Genomic DNA, 27739 nt, shown 5'->3' with positions numbered 1-27739 from the left:
GGTGCACTGTCTTACAAGCGATATGTGGACAAACGTAGGAAAGGTTGTTGAATCCTATCCTGGCTTTTCGCTAAGGTCGTCTAGGTACAAGGCAGGCATTTAATGGCGTAAAAACGTAATGTTGTAACGATGCTGGTAAAGTTTGTCCGTCTAAGCAAGTTCAACTTCGCTAAGGTATTTAAATTAGAGTCTGAAGACGTCGCCTGAACCGACTGAAAGCAATGCCGATTCCCTCTTCAAGATCAACTAGCTAGATATTGTGAAACATTCTTCTCTTCGAGATGTTAGGAGCCTTTTACTCAGCAGTTAGTTCCCGATGCAAAGCCTTTTTTGCGGAATAGGGTGGGTTATTATTGCGGAATAGGCTGGGTTATTATTGTTGACCATTTTCCCAAAATAATTACTCAGCAGTTAGTTCCCGATGCAAAGCCTTTTTTGCGGAATAGGCTGGGTTATTATTGTTGATCATTTTCCCAAATATTAGGTTCTATCTACTTTTACTGCACATGTCTAGCGGAAACCGCAACGGTTATCTAACCTTTTGGCTCATTCTAGCTGCACTAGTTGGTGAAAACTCCATTGCCTTTACGGGGCAAGGGCTGTGCTGACCCTCTTCAAGCCGACTTTGTTCACAATGTGTATATAGCCCCCAAGAGACATATGGACGTAGGATATGTTGCTGGGCACGTTGCCTACCTAAATAAATAGTATACCATATTGAAGGGACGTAATTGTATACAATCATAAAGAACCAAGTTTGCTTTAAACCAGCATAGGCAACAAAACGAAATACAAAAAATACTCATTTTTCTCCATTTGCCCTAGCCTGTTTATCGTTGAGATGTCGTGCGCATGTAATAGGGCGTTTCTACGGCAACAAACGCACACTGCCCGCTGCAGCGATTGGTTACGACCCCAAATTTGCGGTATACTTCTACATCGATATTGCCGCCCTTGGCCTCTACTCATCTGCAATTAGACCATATTTTACTAAAGTTCTACTCATCTGCAATTAGACCATATTTTACTAAAGTATTGATCAAGCTAGCTTTATCACCCCCGAAGCCGACATTCAATTATGAATCTTGATATTCAATGGACTGGAGTTCCTTTTTTCTTAGGCCCATTCAACTGGATCAACGATTGAGGATTATACCTTGATAGGAGAATGATGGCCATATCTCTTGACTGGGCCTTGTCTTCACAGGTCCAGCGAGATTTAAACGGATATTCTTCAAGTTGCGATGCCTTGCGATCTTCCTCAAGATCTCTAAGGATAGTGGCAAAGTCGACAGCCGAACATGCTGAGAGAACGGAGGTCACGTCTTCTGGACCATCCCTTCTGACTGTCACTTCGCGGGTACATACATCACCCAGCACTACATTCTGTTGCCATAATTTTTTGCCAGCATCCACTTGAGTGGTAGTACGAAGGTGATCTATCTCGGATGCTGATGCCGGCCGGCGTTCACTGATTAGCTCGAAACTCTTGTCAGCACGAACGTGGGCTGTAGCTTCCAACAAAGTATTCTCACCTTTCGTACTGTTTTCGTCTTCAAAGCTAAGTAATTGTTGCTGTTCGTCAGAAATGGTCGATCGGGACCTTGACGGCGTTGATATGTCAATCTGAGCTTGTGGAGACATCATCTTGATTTCGCGCGACATTGCGAGCCCCAATGTAAACGAGTTCGTCCATTTTTTAAAAGTCTTTATTTCACTGCTGTTCGCGGGTTCCTCAGCTGTCCTTCTCAGAAATTTTAGCTCTTCTTCACTGGTGGCCCGGCGTCGCTCGACGTCCAACTCGATAAATTTACTGCTCCTAAGATTTGTCACAATTTCCATAATCTCAATATCACCGTGAGAGGATGATTCATCTTCGTATGACAGATAGTCGTAGCCTGTACCACCCGGTTCAGCAGGCTCTTTCATGATGGCTGTGATGGTGAGCTGTTGTCTGTTTGTTGTTGACAGCTACGAGTTTTAGCGAAGTCCCTTGTTTACCCAGCCTGAAATCACGGCCTTGCGTTTGCTCTGCATCCACCATCAACTTCGTTTTCAGCACGAACTGTTGGACGAAAATAGTATTTCGAGTGTTGAGTCCGAGGTTCATCAGACGACTGCCCTGCTCCCAGCATCGATCTGGAAATAGCCGAGCGAATTAGATCGTGTGTGCAACAAACACTAATTGTTGCTAGTAGCATTCGAAAGAATAATACCCGCTTTCCTTGAAGGAGACGTTTTACTGTGCCGGAGTGCCTTGCTTATCACCCATATTAGACTACTAAATAAAATGCACATAATTTAATTATTTTACCTTCGAAAATATAGGATTACACAAATTTTCCAGGTATAAATAGATAGGATGTGTACACCTTGCAGTGGTAATCCGTTAGTATTAATTACTTGCTTGAATTTTATGAATGGACCCTTATAAAATTTCGGTAAACGCCGATTTATAGAACAGAGCTCATATTTCGTTCCTACCCTTCTCTGGATACGGGCATCGTCCGATGTCTCCAACTGCCAGTTTAATCGACCGGCTAGTAGGACATAGCCATTAGTAATCGACAAAGGCCAAACCAATTTGTCGTTTATCTGTGCCCAAATGGTGCCTGTCTACTTTTACGCAAAGCAAGGATGGGTCTAATACTTCAACTATCTATTGTCATGTAATCATTGTCTCTGACGCATCGTATTTTGCTAAGAACTAAAATAAAAAATCAGAAATTCCTCGACGGGCCCAAACGAAGCGCGGGACCATTTGAGTGTGCTTTCAATTTATATCCTATACTTTTGATCGTGAGAGAAAATTTAGTAAACATAGGAGGACACACACTTTCGTCCGATACCTTTTCCAAGCTATAGTGCAGAAGACGGAGGGGACACGGAGCTTTTTCTGCGCCGATTTACTTCATCTTAGTATTGACATAATACGATCATTTTTTTTTTGCTAAACATATTTGATCGAAGGAAACATTTAACATATTACGGAACTATCTAGCTCACTATTTTGGGTATCCGAACATACGTGACTGGTCTGTGAACGAGTATATCTTTCGGAAAATAATTTCGACTAAGTATATAAACCGCTTTCAACACATCTAGTTATTGTTAATTAAATAGTGCATCACAACAGCTAAGGTGAGCGTCATGCGTGAGATATCATTTAGGACGCCATGATCTGGTTGAAAAATATAGGGAGACCAATACAATTTATTTAATCGTATTACTTGTTGTCAAAAGATTTCCATAAGTAGCTAGTATCACCAGAGGCTAGTTGATACGGCCATAATTTTTTGTATGTATATCATATATTTTTTTCCTTGACAATTCTGTTCTTTTACCTAGCCGCCATAAATTAAAGAAGAGATGACGACACTGCCAAAGAATAGTTGCAATGTTATATTTTTTTTACTTTATTATCTGATCATTTATATTTAATTGTAAAATATACTTGTCACTATTAGATCACTGTCCTCCTTTATTTTGGCTTCATACACCTTGTCGCCATCTCTTCGTAACTCTATCTCGCCCATTTTTTCCTTTCGCTATCCTATGTTACCACTTGAACATATAATCTCATATACCGATGAACAACGAGTGTGTACATCGGCAATCATTTCCACAGAACAGGATTTTTCCGTTAATTTTTTCTGTCACTCGGTTGCCCCTATCGTTATACCAATATACTCAACACCTTGCCTCTATTATCTATATTTTTGATGATATCGTGGTTAGTAATATTTAGAAGGAAACGAAAATCGGAACCATATTACAATATTGCTCACTTTCGACAGGTCATCTGTGGTGCCGTCTGCAAACAGACATTTGCCTGTTTAACATTAACATTATTTTTAGTTTTTTTTTTTGCATCTCTGATACTCAAATAGACGATTGTCGCCAACGTAGTATTTTTCTTCGATTAACGAGGTGTCCACTTTTTTTATAACCAAGACAGAAGTGTTGGCCCCGAATCGTATACGCTTTCGTTTTATCATCGACCAGTCTTTCAGTTAACCAGTATTTCTTATATATTTATATGTTTATTTAAGTAACCTTCTCCATTATGATTTCCATCCAGGTATTTCGAATTTTACATCCGGTGCTGCCATTAGACGCTCCATCATGCGGCTGGTTCCCAGCACGAAACGAAGTCTGTCCATGCCTAGATTCGAACACAGACCACCGTGTGTGTGTCCCCAAGATATTAGCAGGCCAACACGTTACCCACTAAGCTGTCAGGGGAACTTGCTACCTCAACCTATAGCGTCTTTTCTTGCCTTTGCATTTCTCTCTACGTCCTCCCCTAGTTTATTCGGACGCCTCAGCTCTCCCTCTTTGGCATCGCCATCCTTCTCCTTACGATAATACCATCCATATAACCAGCGTTACTGTCCTCTGTGTTAGCGTCCTTACTTTATCATTACATTATTGTTTTCATTATCAGTATATTTATGAGAATATGGATTTATATACAAATGCGACGCGGCACTCGGCAGGGCTGGCGATATTTTCATACAAGGCTGATAGAGACGTTTGAGTATGTCGTATGATACGCGTTATTGTTTTATAATATATAGCCCCTGGGAATACCAAATGGACTTTTTTGCGGATTAACTGTTTTAGTCTGTTCCGTATCTCGCTTCTCGTCTATTCCGGCAATCATTTGCCGATATGATAGCTTCAATTTGGTTTTCGTTAACGAAACGCCGAGTACGATCACGAAGCTCTGTTTTCAGTAATAGTGTTCTGTGAATATTGCGTGTCTGTGTTTCCGTGCCTCGTAAATTATGGAAAAAATGAAATGACAAAACATTACATAGAACCATATAGTGGAATAACAATGGAATGGATACGTATCAGCTGATAGCGCAGATGCGTTGACTACACCACGAACAGGCAAAGTCTGTCCGTCGCAAATGCTAGTAATACATGTAGTGTACATCTTAAATTTCCTCTACTGTCATAAATACTATCTTCGGTAAATGTACATCATCTTGTCTTATCGCTTTTTGTCTAGCAACGTTGTACCTTATTATGTTTATATAATAATGCTAATGAAATAGCTATAAGTAGTTTTTTTTTATATCTGTCTGAGGCTTTCGCGCAAGGATGTGTACAGAGATGCTTAACTATCCCGATGTGCCGCGTCACTTCTTCAAGCTTTCCATCATCACATGCAGAAAATAGAAACTTCACCAGTTGTAGAAACCTCCCTTTGTCTGTTCGTTGAAAATCAGAGGAAGATTGGGTCGGGCTTGCGGACGCGACCAGCAATGACAGATGGCGAAGAAGACTAATGCAATGACAAAAGAAAAATTGAGATCAGCTTATGATAATTGACCTCTGCGATCGAAGTGGCATATAGTGACATTTTCTAGTTTCGATTGGCGGAAACATTGGGCTAGTTAGGATTATATGCCTCGGCCTTTTCAGGTCTGGACCGCTTCCTCGATTTTGTCATATGGATAGATACGATTTATACGCATCTGTCATAAATAGAGCATTAGCGAGATATACAGTTAGACGGAGACGAAAACGCGAGCTAGACTTGACAAGTAAATTTGTGGCTTATCGAGCTTCGAGTAACTCGATCCATCATTTCCCGCTTGTAACTGTCCATTAATTAGATGCACGACTCATAAGTGTGCTGGTTACCCATGAGCGACTAAAGAGTGACAGTCCGATCTAACTGAGTGCGGCACATTACTTACTTGTAAGTTGGGTAACGTAATGTACGCATGACGTGAATATGCTCGACTATACACAATGGAGTGCTCTAGCTGTATGTTAAATGCTAACAGACGCAAAAGTACTCAGTTGAAATGAATGACCTCAGCCTGTTTTCACATTTGCCATCCGTATTGTCGTTATGGTTACGCTAAAGTTGATTATGGTATTTCTCAGCGAACTAAGGCTTCGAAAACCAGGTGTTACCTTCAAGCTAGTGATATATTAAGTTGGGGGCGGCTGTTGACGTTACCGGTATCATTGTGGACGTCGAATTTTTCGTTTTCCCTCCATCCACTTCGGCATCGTTGTTGCATTTCTACTGTAGCTTTTCAAAACTTTACGTAAGTGCTTCGATACTTTTTCCCGCTCGAATCTTCCGTTTCGTCTTTTTCGTTCTGCTTTTTTTCTTTCGATTTCGGCCTTAGCACGCTCATACGACTTTGTAATTATGTTTCGGAGGTCGGTTTTCACGCCCCGAAGTTTAGCTGATTCATCTGTCTCAGACGAGTCGAGGACTAATGTTTAGCCTAGTTCATTCGTACTGTTGGGCGTGCCTACTCATTGACGCGACCGGTTACCAATCGATGCGTCAGGTGCTGCGTTCACCATCACCTATCGCCGCCTCCATGTTGTCGTTGATGTATTTCCCCGGTTCGCACAAACTCCTTCATACGCTTACATATGGCGAAAAGATCATGATACTTAGACACTGGCTCTATACGGATAGGTAGCACTTCATATTACTATGCGGTGTTCTATATCCACTACATTGTGGATATATTATACGGACATTCAGCTATCGTTGGCCAAGCCAAAAACAGTAGATGGGCTACGTTGTCCTCAGCACCATTTCCATTATCATTATTATTATTATGGCGTAAGGCTGTGGCGTCTGTACGTATTATATCTGAAACGTATCTGGCATCGCATCGCATAGGGAAACGGGGGTTCTTTAAATAGGGGCTTTTGTGTACATATTCATGTTCGTTATTCGGTCTGGATTCTCTTACGTATGGCCTTGTCGACTTACGGCGTTTACCACATGATACTTATGGCTGGAAATCTATCTCGGGTGTGTATGTGTGTGTGAGCGTGTGTGCATATACGTGTGTACCCGAGGACATTTTGGTGGCACTCACATAATAACTTTTACCGTATTGAAGCAAAAATATGATATGAGCATTTGGCGGGAAGATTGACGTTAAGGCCAAAGACTCGGCATATGACTATAGATGCGATACAGCTCCATAGTATAATCATTATCAAGTGAGATTTAAAGTGCCAGTTCTTTATTCTTTTGTCATCGTATCGCCCCTGATGGCTACGGCCATTTCCTAGTTGAAACAACAATGAACACCATCCATCACAGGCCGACGGTGGTTTACTCGTTGCTCGCGATGACTGGCTGTCAACAGGGGCGATCCAAACACGCATACGCACGCACCTCCACGTACACACACATTTGGAGAAAGGGCAGGTTTCCAAAACACGATGGAGATTGAAGGGGGATAATGGAAAGAGTGAGGGCACAAAACGGGAGCTGTCTCCACTCCGCAGATTTTTCTAAACTGTGTTCCTCCGGCGTTTTAACGCAAAAAAACTATCGACCTGATATTCACGTAGGTGCAACGGAACCGTCATATTGATTCTAATCGCTGGTTATTTGCTTAGTTTTGGATTGCGACCGTTGCCGTTACAGCTGTATCATATAGTAGTAGGAGTGAATAAAGAAAGGAAGGCCGTCATTTTCTCAAATTGTCGTTACCTCCTATGTATAGCCTGTACCCTCAATATGGGTTCGTCTAGTTACAAGGGTCCAGAACTGTTCGGCCTACGATTATTATTATTATACCATTTTTAAGGTTAAGAAACTCAGCTATTTCTTTTCGTACAGTTATGCGATAGTTGATTTTGGTTACTCGTGATAAAATCGTAATGCGACGACATGGCGAGCGTATGCATCGTGTGGTGCGACGATGGTGGGTCATGACTGGCTCGTCAAATGGTCCCTTGTTCACGCGCCGGAGGAATAAAGAGAAGTATGAGTAATAGTTCATGAATGTAGACTGACGAATAAACGAGTAAACGAACTCATTGTGGCCACTGCGGTTCTCCTGGCGCTCCATTCGCCTTTTAGTACGCTTTTACTGGATGGATAGAGCTTGCCACTCCTTTTTGGTTGAATGCTAGCAGCCGCAAGCCATCATACTCTTGATTTTATTGATTGATACTATTATTATTGTTGATATTATTATCAGTTATTATTTTAGTACCTCCTCTTCGTATTTGTTGCAGTTTGAGTGACATCGACATCAGCGGTGATGATCGGTGGATGGTTGCTTGCTTTGCGCTACTCTGCTTGTAAGAACTTGGTTTGTTAGTTTTTTAGATAGGCAAAGTTATCAAACGGTCGGTTTTTCTTTGTTAATTCGTTAGCGTATTGTAGTTTTTAAATGTAATCGAAGACAGGTAGCCCGGGACGCAACACAAAGACTGCTATTGAGAAATCCTTGTCCAACACAGTTCTTGGTTTGGCCAAAGGTGTCTTGTCAGTAGTGTTCGAAATAGATAATCGTCATGTAGCCAGCGCCTTCCGGCGCGGCCTCAAGTAGCATTCTTAATGCCTTGGCCTGAGCATGTTAAGCTCATCAGTCAACTCAGAGTCCTTCAAGCTGCTGCCGGTTTTTCGGAGTAATCGGCGTGCGGCACGCCTCTGCAATAATTTAGAAAAAAAAACGACGACAGAAAAGCAAACATATTGACATGTTAGTATCCCTAAACGAATCTTAATATAACAAGAGCATTAGGTGAACCAAAAAACGTTTTGATAAAAAAAAATCACAACACCTAACTTTCTATCGAGTTGTAAGTATTCTACAAGTTGTCTGATCGAAACGAGATCATCGAACTGCGTGGAATGGTGCAAGAATGTTCTCTGCTTGGATCTACTGTGCTAACGCCTAATCCCCTCGAATGCATCAGGTGCATCTACGGACAGCAAATGTGTTTGAGTAAGCTGCGCTGTGGACAGGCAGATGATTCGAAGTGTTGTGTTTGCCTGCTGTTCTTCAATAACACTTCACTGAGTTTAAACTGTAGTCAACCATATGTTGCCTTTTTTCTTGGTCCGACCTGGCGCTTTGTTCCCTGCTAAGGCGCAATCGTTTCCTCCATTGTTAAAACACGCGTGGACAAATATGACCAAACAAATGTGTTTTCATTATCCTAGTAAACATATGAATTTAGCTACGGCGAATAATAAAATCAATTGCTGTAATTGTTTTTTTTATTATTTGAAGCTTCCTACAGGTGTCACTATTTTTTTCCGAACTGTCGGGCGAGCGATGTTAGCCGTTGGCTGTGGAACAACCCAGATCCTTACCATGCATGGCTCATTATCACAGGCCTCTCGTCCATATGGCAATCGCACCATTTCGGACCATATCGATGAAACACGCACTAGGAAATCGACAAGCCCTAATTCTATTTCGACGTTTTTTAAGCCATCAGACTTGCTGGGGTGTTGACTTTTCTACCTAGCGTCCCTGTAATAAGGACCGCTGGTCTTTTTCTCTTCATTGTCGGTCGCATCTCCTTTACATCATAAGAACGCTCTGACGTATGCATATCTGTACGTGAGGGTCAGGTCTTAAAAAAAACGAGATCTTCCTTGCCACGTTCCTATTCGGCTTCGTCCGTTGCCCGCCATATATTGCCCATCTCGATAACGTTGCTGGCGACAGCAACAGCAGCAGATGTTAGCGGCTGCCGCAGTCCCAAAAGATATGTGTCTGTCCTGGGAAGCCAACTACCCAACCAATTTAATAGTGGTTTGTTAGTTTGCCAGATCGTGCGTTCGTTCTCGGTCCCTCTTGGCTGATGCGTCTAATGCAGATGCCGTGCTATCACTGGCCACGAAGACTCGCCGATGATTTCATTTCACCGCGGAGTAGCTGGGTTGTTCCATCCAGCTGCTGGCATATTTAGCTACAGCCACAACGATAGCCGCACTGTCGTAGCTCTGTTAGAGCAGTGGCAGCGGGGAGCAGAAGGTAGTTATGGGACCGGCTGGTGCCGCCAAAGTTTCCACACCGCCCACGCACGTTTATGCTTCGTAGCGTTGCGGGCCCTCCCTCGCCTACTTCAACGCTCCTAGCATAACCAAATGCACACGGCCTAGAATCTCCTAGCTCTAGCTTCTGACGTGAGCGAAACAAGCGGGTTACTCGTCAAAGATGCATCTTATACTATTACTATAGCCACGACTGCTCTGCCCTATATCGTGGTGCTCATGCTACAACTAGATACGTTGAGCTTGGCCAGAACCCATATGGCGCAGCAGGCGGACCCTCCACCGCAGTAGCCATGCACTACGAACAAGCGCGCCCTCTGGCGGGCCCGCGAAGAAAAACCTCTCTGTCTGCAAGCAGCGGGAAGGGAAGCTTGCTTGATTAGAGGGCTAGTTCTCCTCTACATGGAGTTCACCTCTGACATTTAGGAAAAAATGCGCAGAAGCAATGCACCTACCGTGAAACCAGAGCGTTCTACAGAAACCGACTGAGAACGACTCGTTCAAGCAGTTTTTTGATATGCATTAGCACTAACTTAAGTCAAAGCAACGGTTCTCGCTTCGTAACCCATCCTCGTGGCTTCATTTTAACCTGACCACACACACCCGTTCTCGAAGTAAGCAGGCAGTGTTGAACGCTGATGTACGCAATACACAACAGTTATAAGCACACAGTGAGTAGTTGTAACCATGTCATATATATATATATATACATACATGTATATATATAGAGCGAGTGAAGAAGAGAGAAAGTCGTACTAGACGGGATTCAGCCGGTTGAGCTTGTAAGGATTTAGTACCATATACAATATGTAGCGAGTATGGCATCAACTCATTGAAAAATGTCTTCGACGCGAAATTTTGCGTTCGATGGCACTAAGGGAATAATAGTGCTTACTTTTGCTAGCAATAGCGCAATCGAGGGAGACCTTAACAGCGTCATCGTTATGTCGTATATTCATATGTGATTCATTATACTTCGAAAAAAGGCTCATCCTTATAGCTAGTAATACGAATCACAAAGAGCAGATATAGTAAGTTAAGGGCACAGGGTAGGCACGTTTTGTTAATTGCCCTCGTCCTAGGTAGGCACGCAAAACTGCTGTTATTGAGCGTAAACTAATGGAGTCTGGGCTATACTCCAACGTACTTAGCTAGGACTTTTTTAAATAGGACCACGGCAAGGAAAAAGGGGAGCAGGAGTCTGGGAAGGGCGATTTATTCATTAAGCGACAATAATCCACTGTGCTTCAGTATTCATTTTCCGTTTTCTCTCGTACCTTTTAGCTTTCTCCTGCATGAGCGGCCATGTTTTGATGAGCAACATTGATATTTGCGAATTTTCCCTGAAATTGAATCTAGCTACTGAGAGCTAACCGACTATTACTCTCGAATCATCACTCTTTTTATGCAACGGCTAATTTCAAAGGTAATGCGAAATCATTTTCAAAACAGAAGATTATCTATGTGTTCCCTGCAACCGTCAGGCAAGGAACGGCCGCCAAGTACGAGCTGATTATGACTAGTCAACATTTGCTAAAAACTACAGTGTCATCATCTAAACAATAACGATAACAATTACGGGATCTGCGACGTGCGGCTGATGGTAATGTTAAAAGTTGTTTCCGTAGCATTATCGTATAATGAACGAGCGTATAATGAATGTGTTACATTGAAAAGTTGCCCGAGTCGCGAGCAAATCAGCGAGAGCTTAGAGATAGTTTCCGACCCCTATGACCCTATGTTCATTCCAGATTAATGTGAGCCATGCATACGTACCCTTTCAATCGGCCGCTTGACCACGTAGTGCATGCACTGCATGGTGTTGGTAGTTTCCGCGGCGACACAAAAGTCAGACCTTGGCAACCGATGGAATTATCGTGTCTTCTTGCCTTGGCTGGCTTATCCTACTTTGCGTGTCCTAACCTTCTCTATGGATTGGAAGGGTAAGGCAGAGCGATTTTGTGTCAAAGGTTGCGGCGGAAAATGGAGAGTCGACGGTGGCGGCCGCAGCAGTGGCAGTCACTAGCCAGACTGGTGAGATTGTGTGGGTGGGTTATTTTTGGACTGATACACTCGTACGCTACGATTACTACTACTACGGTGACGGATCGAATCGGTAGCTGTTCCGCTCTCTCGCTTTCCCATCCCTCTGATCAAAAGCACGGACCAATGGCGGCCACGGTGGTGGTGGAAATGGCGGCAGCGGTGTTTGAGGCAAAGCAGCAAGAGCAGCACGAGCAGGATAACGAAAAATACAATACAAGTGGGCGACGGCACCCTCTGCTGTTGTCTATTTTTTCGGACACACACGCGTACACGCACACAAAGAAACACGCACAAAGTATTATTTCTTTCTCTTCCGGGGCTCGTCCACATGCACCCCAGTACTATCAATAAAGCCAGCAATGCAATGTTCGAACCTAGCTTGGCTCGGAAGTACTTGAAAAGTTGTCGTTATCAAACTGGAACGAGAACTGAGTGATGTTGTTCAATATTAATAAATCAGGGGAGCTTTTTCAAGAGGAATTCGAATTGTATAGGAGAAATTACAATTTTACCTTATTTTGTACTCAGCTACGGGTTTTTTTTTGCCAAAGGAACTTGACTGTTCTTTCAGTCATTTTGAAAGGCTTTTCTTCAAGTGAAAATTCAGTGAAACGTAATCACCATAATATTCTGGACTAATCACTAACGCTGATTCAATACGACTTTCAATGCGTGATTGAACGAACGATACTATCACCTGCCATGAGAATCTTTAAGATGTACGGCATCTAAAACTTCTTAAATTGCTTGGTTAGCCATGTTCTTTGAATATACTCTTACAAGTTCTGGGTAAAGCGAATTAGTCCTCATGTGTAACTTCATTCTGTCCGCCACCGCAACACCATACCGTTATGCGAATCAGGTTGAATCCAGTTGCATTAAGGTCCTGTGTCCCCTTTTTGACATCGGACTTCTCTCAGTGGCCGGTGCGATCCCGAACTATGTAGGTCATCCTTTCAACCACCCTGATCGGCTAATCCCTATGAAAAGGCCTGTCTGTAAAACTCCTTCGTTGGTCCCTTGTCGGTGCATGTTTGATCAACGAGGGAAGAGTTGTGGGCCTGCGAAAGAATCAGACCCGGTAGCTTCAGCAGATGTATCTGCAGCGCTTTCCGCCACGGCTCATCATATATACATGCTCATCCACTGAACGCCTGACGCCGGTACACGGCACTGCTGTCATTCGCAAATCAATGTAGATATGTATGCTTGCCTTCAATGGCACGTCTACTGGCGTGTAATGTGTATGGTATCTTTTAAATAATCCTAGAAACCCCCTATAGCCAGTCCCGATCGGACGTCGATATTGTACAGTACAGCCACAGCAGGAACGTATTTCGGCGAGAGCAGCAATGACTGCCGCCACTGGCGTGGTGGCTTTAGAAAAGCGTCGGGATCCTGCTCGCGAGCTAAAAATAGATGTTCGTCAGCAGGCATTCGTACACCCCCCATTGCTGGAACACACACCGCCACCTTTCCGTCAACGCGGGCGTTACCGACGTCCATCAACGTATATCTGCCGGTAGTCGATTGCGATGGTCGCAGCGGCCCGGCGAGAGCAGCAGCAGCGAAAAGCCCACGCAGTTGCCTCTACATAGTTCCACGTTCATTGAGGATAGTACTAGCGGCCTCAATGGAGGCTCGGTTTCCATTGGCCGTTTGGAATGACGTCACCGCTGACGCACGAAAGGCGGGACTTCAGCAAGATGGCAGCAGGCTAGGCACCAGGCGGGTCTGTCTTTACTGCTGCCGTCGGTCCTTGGCCGTCCTTGATGCAAGCCGCTACTGTCCTACACTATAAGGCAGGCAGTTTGGTGTCTTGTATTAGTTCTGAGACGGTGGCAATGCGTTGACTGTATGTTGTTCATTGCTAGACAGTCTCACGCACTGATGTGTGACGTCGCTGGCGAAGGTTGTATAGGTTGTGGTAACGGACGCTAAGGCCGAAATTGTGTGGGGGAAAAGAGGCAGTTGGGGGGATAGAAAAAGAAAAAGTTTTAGATGTTGGCTTTTCTTGGCAGACTGCCCGCAGCCAGGCTCGCTACCGTGCCGTTGTTAGAGACGGCGACTTAAGCTTAAGCGAATGACGGATTGCGGAATTACGACGAAGCGTCAATTTCGTCGTAGTTGTAGCTTCTCACCCGCGTAAGACCTTATGGAAAGAAAAACCGAGAAGGCAGAATCAGAAAGTTGAGTAGAGCTGGCTCCCATGTATTCTGTAAAAATCAGCCACAGCTTCAAGTTTAAGCAAGGCCCATCTGCGGGACGGCTGAGGATGTAGATTTACTAAACAGCTAACAAACGAACTACCTCACAGCGTTTGCTGTACCTTTATCACCGTTCAATAATAATAACGTAACCAAATTATATATATGCATGAGGAGTATATATTATATTGTACATGTATTTAATTTAGTTGGAACTTTGAAGGCCTGTTAGAGCAGTGCGGCATGTTGAGGTTGGTTTCCCTTAAATACTGAAGTATATCTTGGTAGAAACGAAGGGCAGATTACGTCTGCTAGTGGTCCTCTTTGCTCAGACAAATGACGTCCACGGATATATACGAGTGGCTCTAGGTATATTAGGGGGGGGGGGGGTCGTTGCGGTTGACCCTAAAGTAACTAGCATGCCTAGAAAGGACAGCAAACATTGCTCATCTGGTCAGTCAGTGACGTACCTAATCTCAGGGGTAAAGGGTGAGGCTGCCTGCTGGCCCAGACACGTCCAACAATTTTTTATATTTCTACGCTGTCATTTTAGGATTGTGTAATGCCACGAGCAACTAACAACAATCTTTCTTTTCTCTTTACTGTACCTATAATAAAAGCACAATATATAACAGTAGCGCGGTAATCGTACGGGCCTGCACACGATGAGTCATTCGATGTATCCTTTTAGTCTCTACATATTATACTATAGATTACATTATACAGAACCTGAGCCTGGTACGGGTAGAGCTAACTGGCCTAGATGATTTTTAACCCTTAGGCCCCGAAGCTAACTCGTCTTATTAGACTATTACAAGTAATGCTTTTACTTGTAACTTACTTTAAGCTATCGTACGGTGTGCGTGCAGAGTGCGTGAAGCCATCTCAAAGGTATTGATCGTAGCTTCAACAGCATGATCACAGGGACAACTATATCTTTCAACCGGAGCATATTGGGGTTTCGCCGGAAGTACAATACCATGCTTTCCGAATCAAAATGACGGAAAATTTCGCCAAAAATCCAAATAGGACCAATCATATCATTGTATTTTGTCCAAAGATGTTTGGCTTTGCTGTGCCATGACGTCACCATTGCGAAAAGACCCATTAGAAACGTCCGTTTATTCATCGATCGGGAAACTACTAAATACAATAGCAAGCGTATAGCAGTGAAAGATGCTTGCCGCAAAATAGGCAACCAAACGACTGCTTCGCAAATTGATACCAGACACAGGCAAGAATACAACATACTTTCTAGCAGTGAGATGAACCAAGGTAAATGGTCATAAAGCACGAGAGTGGTAAACCGAAAGAAAGGGTAAAAGCTAGCGGAAATAAATATGGCAAGGAGATCGGCATACGAAAACTGTGGTGATATTAACTCGCTCGGGGTGTAGCTCGCAGATCTCGAGCCTTCGAAAGATTTGCAAATCGCCGCCGTTCGAGACATCTGATAACTTGACGGTTAATCCGAGATCGCAAACGAGGTGGTACCCCATAAGATATCTGCCACTACTGCTCGTGCCATATTGCTTGCTAGATATAAGCAAAAGCCTGCTAGACAAGGACCACATAAGCAGTTAGCGACTCCTGTGGCGACTTATTTTTTTGCCTGTCCAGAAACGTTAGTATGGAAGTTGAATTTCTCCTCCAATCGAGTTGAGGCGTTGATCCCGAAGACCCTGTGCTCACTGCCTTATACATTGCACAAATGCTTATGCTCGTATAGTTTTTCTCAAACTATCTACTCAGTCGAAAATTGTCTTTTGACGTTTTATAGCTTGCGCTTTATATTTATGAAAGCCGGTAACATTAACGTACTTATATTTGGAAATTCATCTATGCTATTCTTATTTCAAGACTATTGTTTCATATTACAAAGTATAAATGTGGTACGGGTGTCTGATCGTCGGCTTGGATTTGTTCTGCTTTTCACGTGGAATAAGGATGCTCTGACGTAGTAACGTTCTCTGTTTCGCACAGCCGCTAGAAAAACTAGTGACGGAGGCAAGCAACGAGCAACGTTACTCCAAACAATGGCCTGCACTCAAGTACCTAAGAAGCTAGGAGGAACTTGAATGAGAGGCCAAACGAGCAGTGGCGGCCTTACTATTTAGAACTCTGGACTAGGGGACTGGTGAGGGGTTAAGCAGGGGAAGTGAGAAAAACGAGTAAGAGGCCCCGAGAAAGAGAGTACTTTTCAGTGTACATAATTCCAATGCGTAGAGCCGGCCAAGGAGTGATGCTCATTGGTCGTCGCTTCTCTTTGAAACTTTATTGAAGCGTTTATGAAAGTTTGAAAAACACCATAGCCCTTTAAAGCCGACACGGCACTTTAGCAACTTCCATCGCTCTGCTACGTCAAGCAGTATTTCAAGCGTAAGTTATTGCGATCAAGGTTTGTATATAACCCTTGACAGTAGCGATTTTATTTTCGACCAGCTATTCCCTTGTAGTAGTTCTTTGAGCACGCTATGACGTACGCCATCCACATCGGGTATAATTATGGCGATGCAAACTCGAGAGTAGTCCCAAAACGGGAACTTTTACGGTTATACGTACGTATAACCGTAAACCGTATAACTGACTGCTCGTTGGCGATTCAAGGAGTGATTTTTGAAAACCTCCATAAATATCACATTAATTAAGCCCATTCGACGCATTACCGTCGAAAGTAATCAATGTTGCCGTAGCAAGCTGCCTGTCGAAATTTAGTACGTAACGAAGGTCCGGTTTTATCAAAACATAGGTTAGGTTAGGTAGGCCGTTATTTCACATATCTAACGAATGCAAAACTGGTCTGAGGCGCTTTCGACAAAAGGGATAGTGTATAAACTTGCTAGTATGATGCCATCATTTTGTTGATTTCGTCAAATATGGTCGTCACTCTAGTGGCTACAGATGAAGCCTAACGGTGGGTCTATTTCTTCGCCTTTTCACACTCTGCCTGCATTGAGCCGCAATACTATTAATTATGTTCATCTAATGGGCTAATATTTCTGCTCAATTTATCGATATCATAATGTTATAGCGCTTCGTCACACGGACGCTTAGACATAACTGTCTGTAAAACCCCAGGATCTTCAAGATACTTTTAATCAGGCAATCGCATCAACAACTTCAGTAATGAGAAGACCGTCTATCAAAACAGAGTAAAATATTTCACGCCTTATGGCACTTTCCAGTCAGCATAATGGTTTAAATATCGCATTTGCAGAGGGACTGTGCTCATGGATTCACGCACTGCCTGAGTCTTCCGGAACATAAGGACTGAGGATCAACGGATAGACATCATCGAGCTATGATGATGGTAGTAACAAGGTCATTGGCCTATGTCGGATCACAGAATTTTCTGCTGTAAAAATGTCTCATCCGTCTCACTAAGTTGCTTGTTGGGTAAAAGCACTCATAGTATAGCAACCGGCTTGTAATGGACGTATCGGTGGTAAGTCGAAGTTGTCGCTCATCAATCTTTCATATGGATTTGAGAAATTTCTTATATCGAACAACAGTTCGTGTAGTTGCCACTGGAAAAGCTGCTCATGTGGATAAGACGCGAAGGGCGGCTATAAAAATAGAGGGCGCGCAACATCGAATTAACGTACAACAGAAACAGATAGGCACGCCACATAGAAAGTATTGTTATAACAAAACTGACAGAGTGAACCACGAAAAACAGGATATCGCTAAATATATATACATATATATTTAGTGCCATAACACTGTGTTCAGTTGTATATGAGCTGAACCGATTTAATAAATGAACACGTATAATAGTTTACCGTCAATGGTATCGGTGTTCTCGTGGTTCATAGAAAAGGACCGGTAAATCTAGTTAGCCTATGTTAGGCGGAATCGGGACTTTTCAGCAGTTGATTTTTCAAACGGGGTGCGGATAGCAAATAGACATAAACATAAACGGCTGCGAATAGTAAACAGAGGCGAAAACAGCACAAATATATATATATATATATATATATATATATATATATATATATATATTACCGCAATCAATTAAATTTATTAGGACATGTCTTAACTTTTCACACTTAAAAACCATCTTGTGTCCAGCTTCATTATTTTTACGACAATCGCATATAATATTTCGCATATATATATATACTGCCGAAACAACAAAATAAGCATTAGTTGTCTATTACTGCCTTATTGGTTCCCTTTACCCTTTACATCCTACCAAGATCTTCTAGAATTTTGCTGCTCCAGCTGCTGTTGTGTTTATTGTGAACACTGGAACAGAAATATCCGGACTTCTGAGCAGTAGCTTAGATCCTTATTGTGCTAGCGTTGCTACGTACTAGCAACTAGCATGATAAAAACCGTAAGCAACCCAGTCTCCCGGAAGTACACATCGCCCAACAGCCCTTTATTTACCAATACCTTTGCCCACTAGAAAACTCCGAGAGCTACAATAAGGGCAGCCCTAGAAATGTACTCTGCAGCGGCGCCGACTCGGAACAGGCCTGCGATTCTCTAGCCGTGTGATTCCTAAACAACCAGCTCGTCTACCAGCCTTAATCGGCCCAAGCCGATCGTAATTAACGGTCACACACGCACTACCGTCATACAGGACGTTGACGGGACACATACCGCTTCGTTGAGCACACCTTGGCAGGTAAGAGACTTCGTTCGTTGCTCTTGTCGCTGCGCTTTTCGGGGTTTGCGAGACATTGCGGCTTAGTGCCGCTTGTGTCGGTTGCTAGCTGCCAGATTGGCAACCGCCAGTTCGTCGTTCGCAAACCTATCTGTGGTACACTTACATGTCTGCTCATATCCGTTCACAGTAGATCCGAACATACATGAGCACAGACGAGCTCTCGAAGTTTGTCAGTCAAATCATCCGTCGTGTCTCCTGCCGAGCGCCCACCTTACCGTTCCTTTCACCCCGACTCGATCTAAAATATGAGCGTGGTCGCGGCGACTGCCGTGGCCTAAGCCCCAACGGTGGTATAAAACACTGTATATAGCTTAGCACAGCCGCCATTGCTTTGTTGAGCTATTATCAGCTGTGGCGGCGGAGATAACGATAGAAGATTCCCATGATACCGGTAGTCAGATAAACCTGTCTATCCTATCCAACCCGGTAAGTTCATGCCTGGTAGCAGTACTTGCCCTGATGCAATCGACAATTAAAAGCAAAAAGGAAGCGGAGCAAAGCTACTACGAGAGATGCGTCGGCTACTGGAACCAAAGGACAGCGAAAGATTTTGTCGCGCTTTTTTATACCTATTAGGTGGAAAGGATGACGTATCACAATTTTGCCCGGGCTAAGTAAGACGGGTATCCGGCCGATGTGCCATTCACTGGCCATCTGCTATACGAGAAATATACGTATTCGTCGGTCCATCCGTAGCAGAACACACTCACTAGTGTAATATTATACCATAATTCAATAGATGATCAATCTTTAACCCCGAAACGACGGTTACTCACAAACTCTATACATTTCTCTGTTTCGATATATCGTATATTCATGTATATATGATATGGCAAGCCATTTCTGATTGTAAATTGACGGCAAGGATGCTCCCGGACTAACCGAGAAGATCTGATCACCTCGAGCATTAGATGTTGCCCAAGGGTGCGCCACTGAATGTATTATCATAATCACCATCAGCATCTTATACTTGCGTAAATAATACGGCTACATACTGCTGTTAGCATAATTCACAGACTATTTTCTTCCTTCTATCCTTCGCCCTTTCTCCTCCTCGTCCCCGGATACGAAAAGTTCAATTGCCCACTCACCAGCTGTTGCACCTCGATGTCTTCCGGAGTCCACAGATCAGGCAGGGGCCGACGGGTCTCGCCAGCGGCCGCAGGTCGCAGCATAGCGTACTCCTTCTGACCATGCAATTTCGATGCCTTCGCTACCTTTTCCTCATTTTCTGCAGCGTTACGCGCTGGGGCAACCGTAGTGCTCGTGGTTGACGTGCTCGTGCTAACTGACATCGTCGTGCTTGCGCCCAGCGAACCGGCGTGCGCCTGCGCTGCAATAGCCGCCGGAACTGAGGGCTGCCGTTTAGCTGCCTTCTTTCTCAGATCCGATTTCTTCTGCACGTAGCTATTCATAAACTGACGCATGCTCTCCTTTTGCTGCTCGAGTCGTTCCTCATCAATAGGAGCGTCATAGCTGTTATCCGTTCCGTCGAAGTGCAGATGCGTCGTCGTCCATCAATTGCATTGTCGGCCATAAGTGCGGCAAAAGTGAGTGGAATTGATGCGGCGAGAAACAGTGGTGTGGAACAACGTTAGTAACGCCCAATGCAAAAGACTAAAAAAACAAATGGCAAAATAACTAATGCACTTTTTTTGGCCTAGTTCCTGCACTATTTTTCGCGCGGATCTGTTCTTAACTTATTCCCCCAAATCCCCTTACGTCATAACAAATGTGTCAGCGCATCCAGCCCGTCTACTATGAATAGATGATGCTACATTTGAGCCATAATATCCAGCAAGAGCTGATATGACTACATTCACTATGGCACTCCTAGTAAACTAGCGTAGCGACCAAAAACCGGCGACCGGACAAACGAATGCACCGAACCGAGCAATACAAGACATACGGATCCTATTCGTATTGACGCTATATTTGATCTTGACGGCCTACGTTTGTTGATGCAGGTAGCATATATAAGTGTACACATAAAAAAACATCTGTAAGCGGTATGATTCTATAGCAAACCTGTATATTGGTACCTTAAAATCTACCTACTTCCGAATGTTTGTATTGCATTCATTAGTTCATCGCTCGGTTGTATTTAAACGTTTATTCAGCAATGGAAGATAGCGCTTACCTTATTTGATTGATCATTAAAGCTAACTAATGATACCAGCATCTCGTGTGATCCCTAAACTGGCCGAAAGATACCTATGTGTGCTGAAGTCATCCTCGAAATCCCATTGATACTGACAGTCGACAAGTGATTTACTGACCATATAGCCCCCTCTTACCTACTCTTTTTGATGCTACTCCTACTTGGCAGTAGAAGCACTATAAATTCTTATACAGGTAGTTACTCAGTGGCTCGTGAACACTACCACGCGTTGTACCATCCATATGATATCCGACTAACCACTGCATCTTTCTATCTAATTATTAATATCTGACTAAATGCATCGATAAGTAAAGCTATATACCAACCTACCTATACATTTGCCCAGACCGAGTCTAACCTGTTGTATGGAGAGAACCACAGAACTACGTAAGCAGGACAAACTTGCACACCATCTACATACGCTGCGCATTATGATGATCACTTACAGCGTGCCGATGTCGAGCCATTGCTGATTGGCCAGCTGCTGGCCAATATCAGTGTTCTGTCCATCCTCATATTGCATTCCAAGGACTTCATCCTGAGGCTCGAAGATGGCGCCAATCGGTCGGCTAGGCTCGTAATCGTACTCTGCCGGCTCCGGTTCCTGGTCCTGCAGGCGGGCGTTTTTCAGCGCAAGGTAGAGTCGGTTGTAATCTGGTTTCGGGTACGGGACGTACGAGTTACGTTGCAGTCGGCCGTAGATCGCGCCCGGTTCGCCGAGCAGGCCCGTTGGCGTAGCTGCTGCCAGCCATGTAACCATACTTAGCACGACAAAATGTTTCATCTGAAAATCGAACATGGATCCGGCATCATATTTAAATCAATTCTCCACTTAGTTGTCGGCAAACCTAAACGGTGACCATCCGAACTCATTGCAGCATTAGAACGTCAGATTTTCGCGCTTTTTGTGTGTCTCGACTTTGTTAAATGTGTACACCCTGTAGAATGATACACATACAGGACTTGACACAGGATGCTGTATATCATCCACAGATGATGACGTCAGCAACGACGCCCTTTGTTATGGGCCTCAGCAGCTAGACAGGAAGCCAACGCCATACACTGAATTATCGTTACGTTGTCGTCGTACCTTTCTTCATGAGTGTCTAGTTGGAATTTTTACAATGCGTTCCAGGCAGAGCTCCATTAAACCGTCTGCCCACGCTCTCTGTTCCCCCTTCGCCTCGTGCCTCTTGCGACCTTCGTTGGTCGTGGCACGTTCCTATGTTCTCATGAGCTGTTGTTCTCTTTTCTGTTGTTTCGCTTGGCCGTATAGTCATAGCTAGAGAAATAGCTGTTTTTGCTAATAGCAACGATGACATTCTCGACCTGGGTCGATGTTTTAGCTAGTGTTCCTGCCTTCAGCTGCACTTGACTACAACAAATACCTCCGTGTAGTTTATGGGCGACGTAAAAGGCCTGGAAGGCAAAAACGCAGAGGAGACTTAAAGGACAGGAGATTATTGTACTTAAAGCTGAGTGGTAACTGTCTGCGGCATCCTGCTTGAGGGAAGAACCTTGTCGCCATATTCTGCCGTCCTAACATTCTTTACTGCGTTGATAGTGGGTTGCAAGTTCAACACTGAGCACGCCCTATAGAATTCCCACACACATTCCGAGCCTATGAAGCAAACTCGTCTATTTACTTATAATGGCAGCACAAGATTTCTTCAATGGCAAGCAGTGTCATTTCACCTTCTTGCTGCAGTTCTGCTCTTAACACAGGTACCTCTTTCCACCCATAACGTATTCACTAACTACTTGTCTATTAACTCCCAGATTGCCATACCTACGAAAGTCTAGAAAACTCCCATGGGTGCCATTTCATGAAAAAACTTCGGGCTCGCTTAAATTCTTGCTCTAACTAAATTAGGCGCAGTAAAGCAATGAAATCGGCCGAGTACTAGTTTAGCTGGACTTCGACGAGTCAAGTGTCCAGTCGCGATGTAGTCACCTTATGGCCAGCTTACGCACTCAGGGTTTGCGACGATGGTAATTAACGCCAATGACTGGTCAGCATATCCAATTCAGCGCAGAGCACTTTTAGTTGAAAGCTGAATTTATGTCTATTTTGAGTACGCTACTCTTAGACGACTGGAGGACACCATTTCACACTACCGCCAGAAGATACGTATAGCTTTTGAAGAAGGGTTATTTTGACTTGAAAACGGAGAGAGGAGAAACCCTATACAATTAATGGGAATGCAGATGGAGGCGATGCTACGGCCAACGAACTTCAATGGTATGGGTGCAAGAAGGGATTCTGAAAGCCATATCAACGTCAAAGCGGCAATAATAAAAAAACAGTAGAAAGGAGAAAGTGGTTTTTGTCTTTCTGTCTACGACAGGTCGCGAACCAAACTCACGCACAGCTACTTCTCGATACCGTTACACAGCGTAAACAAATTCCATCAGCCCCGGGGCTTACCCTTTGTTCGCAGCTTTTCCCCACAGAAAAATGCGATACTACAGTGCTTTTGAAGCACGAACACAACAGCTCTATTTTCCTACAGAAGATCTAGAACCGCAGCTCTAAAAACGACTGCCATATCATTGTATTACCATGGCACTCGTAATATACTTCATTGTACACTCAAACTTACTGGGTTTTTTCTATCGGGACATTCACTTATCGTCGGTAGCGTCTCACGTGCTTGCGATTTGTTGTTGTTTCTGTAAATAGAAACTCTGATAGCGGTCCAAATAAAGGTGACTGAAATACAATACAAAATCAGTACAATAACCAGATATATGTATACGAGCGTCGACTTGAAAGGCGTTGTTCGGGATGTTTTCCTTTACGGCTATTTCTCTCACTGCTGCTGCTACTGTGGACAGAGCTGCCAGTTCTATCCGATAGTAACCACTGGATTCTGCGAAATTCTGCGTTTACTGAAAGCCACAGATGGCTGAACACACTAGAAGCTTCGGGAGAAGAACTATCTGTATCCTACGAAAACTCTAGGACTTGTAGTTTTGCCAAAGGACGCCGTTGAATGATGGTTAGATAAGGGGCTAACAAACGGCCATGCAGTAACTGTTTTCGTAGTCTTTTTGTTATCTAATATGTTGTTATAGCTCATCGTACCGTAGAAATTCCTATGACGTTCCTATGCGCGGATAATGGACTCGTGCATTCCTTGACCTTTTAGTCGCCTGTTGCTTGCGTCTGTTAATCAGGCACAAAGCCTCACGGCAGCAAACAAGCGTCACCAACATTTTTACCTGCTTGTTTTTCGTTGGCAACAACGTAACATTGCCACGCCGGATGGTTTCACGGGAACAGTCAGGCCATCCGCTTGCACTAAATCTACCAAGTTAACGCCGTCATGGCCTGGTGTCAGCTTATTAGCTAACGGGCACAGAAACAAACAACCAATCAAGGCAGGCCTCTTGGCAATTTCAAGTGAAGCCCGAGACTACGATCGTGAAAACTGTAGGTCAAACTCCTGTAACAACGACAACCCGATGTTTCCCTATTGTAGAGCAGAAAGGTTAATCGTACAGGGTGTGACGTATCTTTGCGTCGAGACTAGGCAAACCGGCCTAATGGTACTGTTTTAGGTTGGCTCAAAGATACGGAACTGTCGCAAGGCTTAGCTGGCTTCGTGGTGTCAGTTTAGGGACGTGATGCCATTTAAAAGCTGTTCGAGCGCATTTTTTCAGCTATTTCTCTAGTTACGGAACTGTGTCGAAGGACAAAGCTGTATTTAACAGAAAAATAGCGGATGCCGACAGCTGTGTATACGTTTGGATAAGCACTTGCCTGTTTGTAACATTTGGCAGCGCCGCTAGTTGTCTGCTGCATAATCCTTCGCTAAAAAAATGAGGTTCGTTTTGATCAAATATCAATGGATTGTCGAAGAAAACCAACCAAACAAAGCGGTTAAAATGGCGGCGGGTTAAGACCAGCGTTGTGGATTATCTTCCTTGTCTCACGCTGATTCTCGCTACTTAGGCGTTTCCTTCGCCAATATACTTTTGCGTCTTCCCAGAGTATAAGTATTAACAGAGAACGATAAAATACGTAAGCATTTATATGTAGCATAGAAGATGGAGACTTACTTTCGAATAGTAGCTGGGGTGACAGTAGGGGCTTGCCGGGACAAAAAGCTAAAGGGCCGCTAGAGAGTAAGGTAAGCGTTGAGGCTGGTAGGATTTTCTGAACGGGAGGAGCCGCCAGCCGTCTGAAGTACTTCAAAGCTCTTTTCAAAGGTGAGTATGACAACAAAGGCTACCCAAACGATGTTTACGCTATGAAGTAGCAGAATTCAAGGGGGCAGCATTGATTAGCAGCTTATTTGGCACACAGATCACTACTTACTGTCAGCAATGCAAATTTAAAAAAGCGCACTCTCCATAAAAATTAATTTATTTCTAGAACTGCTTACAGATAGAGCTGCTGACGAAGTACATGGTTGTACTTAATTGCATCGCCAATGTGTCGATCACTACGGATGGCAGTCGCCAGCACCGTGATCCTTGTTAAACACAGGTTACGCGCTAAGGCAATGGAAAGAAAATTGTATGTATTACATAATCGGCCAGTTAGCTGACAGCATGTCCTGGACTATGAAAAAACGTAGGGACAGCGGCCAGACAGAATAGAATAGGGTAGTAGCAGTCTCAACGACAGTCGATACGCAACCGCTTGTTAACTACCTCAAATCAGGTTGACTGGTTTAGTCCAAGTTCAAGCTGTCAATGCCCGCAGGAACTCTAAAATGACGCCGTTGACGGTAGCTCATCAGTGCTCATTCGATTTTATCGGTGACCAGGGTCGAATCTTCCATATTTGTTAGGCGCTTGCAGGCAAATCAGTATTAGCTTCTGAAGTAATACCCCCCTTTTACAATTTGAAAAAGAATGCACGAACAAGGATCTATGAGAATCTGGACCTTCTATCATGGATAAGCAGCTGTTTTTGAAAGCGTCGCTAGCCATGTATGTGATAGTTCAAGCGCACGTTGAATAAAGTTAGAACTAACTTTGTTGTAACAGTACCTTCTGCCGGTACAACAACTCAAGGATAGCTTAGCCAGAGGCGTTGAATTAGAAATCTATCTGCGTCGTTGCATACATGAGTCCTCGCGAATTCTCGTTGGCATTCGTATGCTCCTAAGTATGAAAACAACTCTTCAGCCAAACTTCCCCAGTGATCGACGCCTACGAGAGCATTGAGATATATTTAACCAAGCCAATCGTACAGAGAAAAATAGGAAGACCGAATGAACGCTAAATTATAGATGGCTTGTGTTGAACGCACAAGATCCTTGATGAGCTGGACAGCTAAACAACAACAAATATACTAAGATTACATTTACCAATCCTCAGTCACTGGCCACGAATTGGTTTTGAAACCTCTTGGGAAAGAGGCACACGTTCGACAATAATTGAATAATCACTGCTATCGATAGTGGATTTTAAGCACCTGAGCTCAAGGACTGACGTTCATGGCGATAAAATTGACAGGGCACAAATGATGTAATGGGGTGATCCTCGCTTACACGTAGACAAGTACTTCTCACCTGTTTAAATGCATGGAAATTATTATTTTTTGTGTTATGCGATAAGGGTTTTTTACTTTTTCCAAAACGAAACCGATCTGGAACAACGATGGCTTCGGCTAGTGAAATTGCTCAGGCTGTTTGAACTATAATATAAAATCACTCGACCCAAAATGGTTAAAACAAGGTTATGAGCGTAAATTTCTGACATGCCTCAGACTTTAATTTATAGTATCTATTTACAATATATTACGTACCGTGTTAGAATAAGCGAATTGATTGTACTCTGAGGTTTGTGTCACACCAGGCGACACCAACAAACTTATTGTTGTTCGAGGTACCGTTAAGAACAGGTAAGGTTGTCACCAATCCTTTTCAGCAGTTTTCACAGTTTCAATACACACACGTGAGCCGGAAAGCTTCACGAGCTGTTCGGATGAAGCACTTCTGTCCAGAGCGGATAACGCGTGCTGGGCTGTGTCCAAGACCTCGATCCACTTGTTGCTTACTATACGCGCCTCTGCGGGTCGCCTTTAAGCGGTGGCCTCTGGGTCGTTGTGGTTGACCGTAACAGCTCCGATGGAAGAGTGAAGGGTTGAGATCTTGAGGCCGCTATTTAGGAGATATCTGACGTAAAGTTCACGTCAGCAGAGAGGGTTCAGCTGAGGGTATGCGTTGAGTCGAGGGGAAAGGGCCGACGGCGGGGACAAGCTGCATCCGCAGCAGGCATCGGGAGCCCCATTACGACTTACCGAATAGCGCTGCTTTACGAACTGAAGGCAGGCCATAAATGCTGAGAGAGAGAAAACCAGCAAATGGAACAGCGTGTAAGAAGCTCAGACAACGGAAGACTTCAAGCTGCGGGATTTCATGTGAGCTTCATGCTGCAAAGGTTGGCCATCGTCAAGGCACTATTTGTAACTGCTACTACGGCACGATGTGCGAAAGCCGTTGCCTTCGTGCAGGCCTAACAGTGACTAGGGTTCGTAATCGCAGTTGGTGGTCGGTTTACGACAACTAAGCGGGCCGCAGTAGCGCACGATAACGAAGCCATTACTTTTCTTTTACATTTTAAAGGTGGTAGTTTCGTTAGCAACAGGGAACCAGTTAGATACACATGGTTCTATTTATTCGAGCATATACAAGTTAAAGTAATTCTGGGATGGGAAAAGAGGAGGAAAAAATGAAGAAAAAGGGTACCGACGATCATAATGACAGTGATGGCTCAACGCAGCCATGATAAACTATTCGTGTGGGTACTTAGAGAGCACGACGACAACATGGAGTTAGTTTTCCTATACAATAAATATAACGAGGAGCAACTGATACAGCTTGATG

General features: G+C 43.9%; 2 protein-coding genes across 6 annotated transcripts in view; one reads left to right on the top strand and one right to left on the bottom strand.

Moving 5' to 3' along the window:
- Positions 1 to 717: 717 nt before the first annotated feature.
- Positions 718 to 27739, bottom strand: LOC111259817 (uncharacterized). 5 transcript variants are annotated; one of them, XM_086968027.1, is made up of 5 exons: positions 12699 to 13056; positions 11582 to 12095; positions 8007 to 8446; positions 1157 to 2139; positions 718 to 969 (listed from the first exon to the last, which is right to left on the bottom strand). In XM_086968027.1, the coding sequence occupies exons 4-5, from the start codon at positions 1927 to 1929 to the stop codon at positions 966 to 968; spliced, it is 777 nt and encodes a 258-aa protein (XP_086824153.1). In that variant the 5' UTR covers positions 1930 to 2139; positions 8007 to 8446; positions 11582 to 12095; positions 12699 to 13056; the 3' UTR covers positions 718 to 965. The 5 variants fall into 5 exon arrangements, with proteins under 5 accessions (XP_086824153.1, XP_086824152.1, XP_022687820.1 ...); XM_086968026.1 differs by having other exon boundaries at positions 718 to 2139; positions 12699 to 13054; XM_022832090.2 differs by lacking the exons at positions 718 to 969; positions 8007 to 8446; positions 11582 to 12095; positions 12699 to 13056 and adding exons at positions 19825 to 20209; positions 21341 to 21678; positions 26659 to 27739 and having other exon boundaries at positions 1925 to 2139.
- The window catches only part of Naa20A (N-alpha-acetyltransferase 20 A), a 29623-nt gene continuing 19367 nt past the window's right edge, over positions 17484 to 27739 (top strand). The window contains exon 1 of the mRNA XM_086968028.1: positions 17484 to 17503. The gene's annotated coding sequence lies outside the window, so the exon portion shown is untranslated. The remainder of the gene's footprint in view (positions 17504 to 27739) is intronic.

Source organism: Varroa jacobsoni, unplaced genomic scaffold, assembly GCF_002532875.2.
Source record: "Varroa jacobsoni isolate VJ856 unplaced genomic scaffold, vjacob_1.0 scaffold_369, whole genome shotgun sequence".
NCBI classification, from domain to species: domain Eukaryota; kingdom Metazoa; phylum Arthropoda; class Arachnida; order Mesostigmata; family Varroidae; genus Varroa; species Varroa jacobsoni.
Note: the sequence above shows the minus strand (reverse complement) of the source record. Positions and strands in the feature narration are given on the sequence as shown.

Excerpts from the sequence above, each read along its gene's own strand:
- LOC111259817 (XM_086968026.1), bottom strand. The coding sequence starts at position 1,929 with ATGAAAGAGCCTGCTGAACCGGGTGGTACAGGCTACGACTATCTGTCA.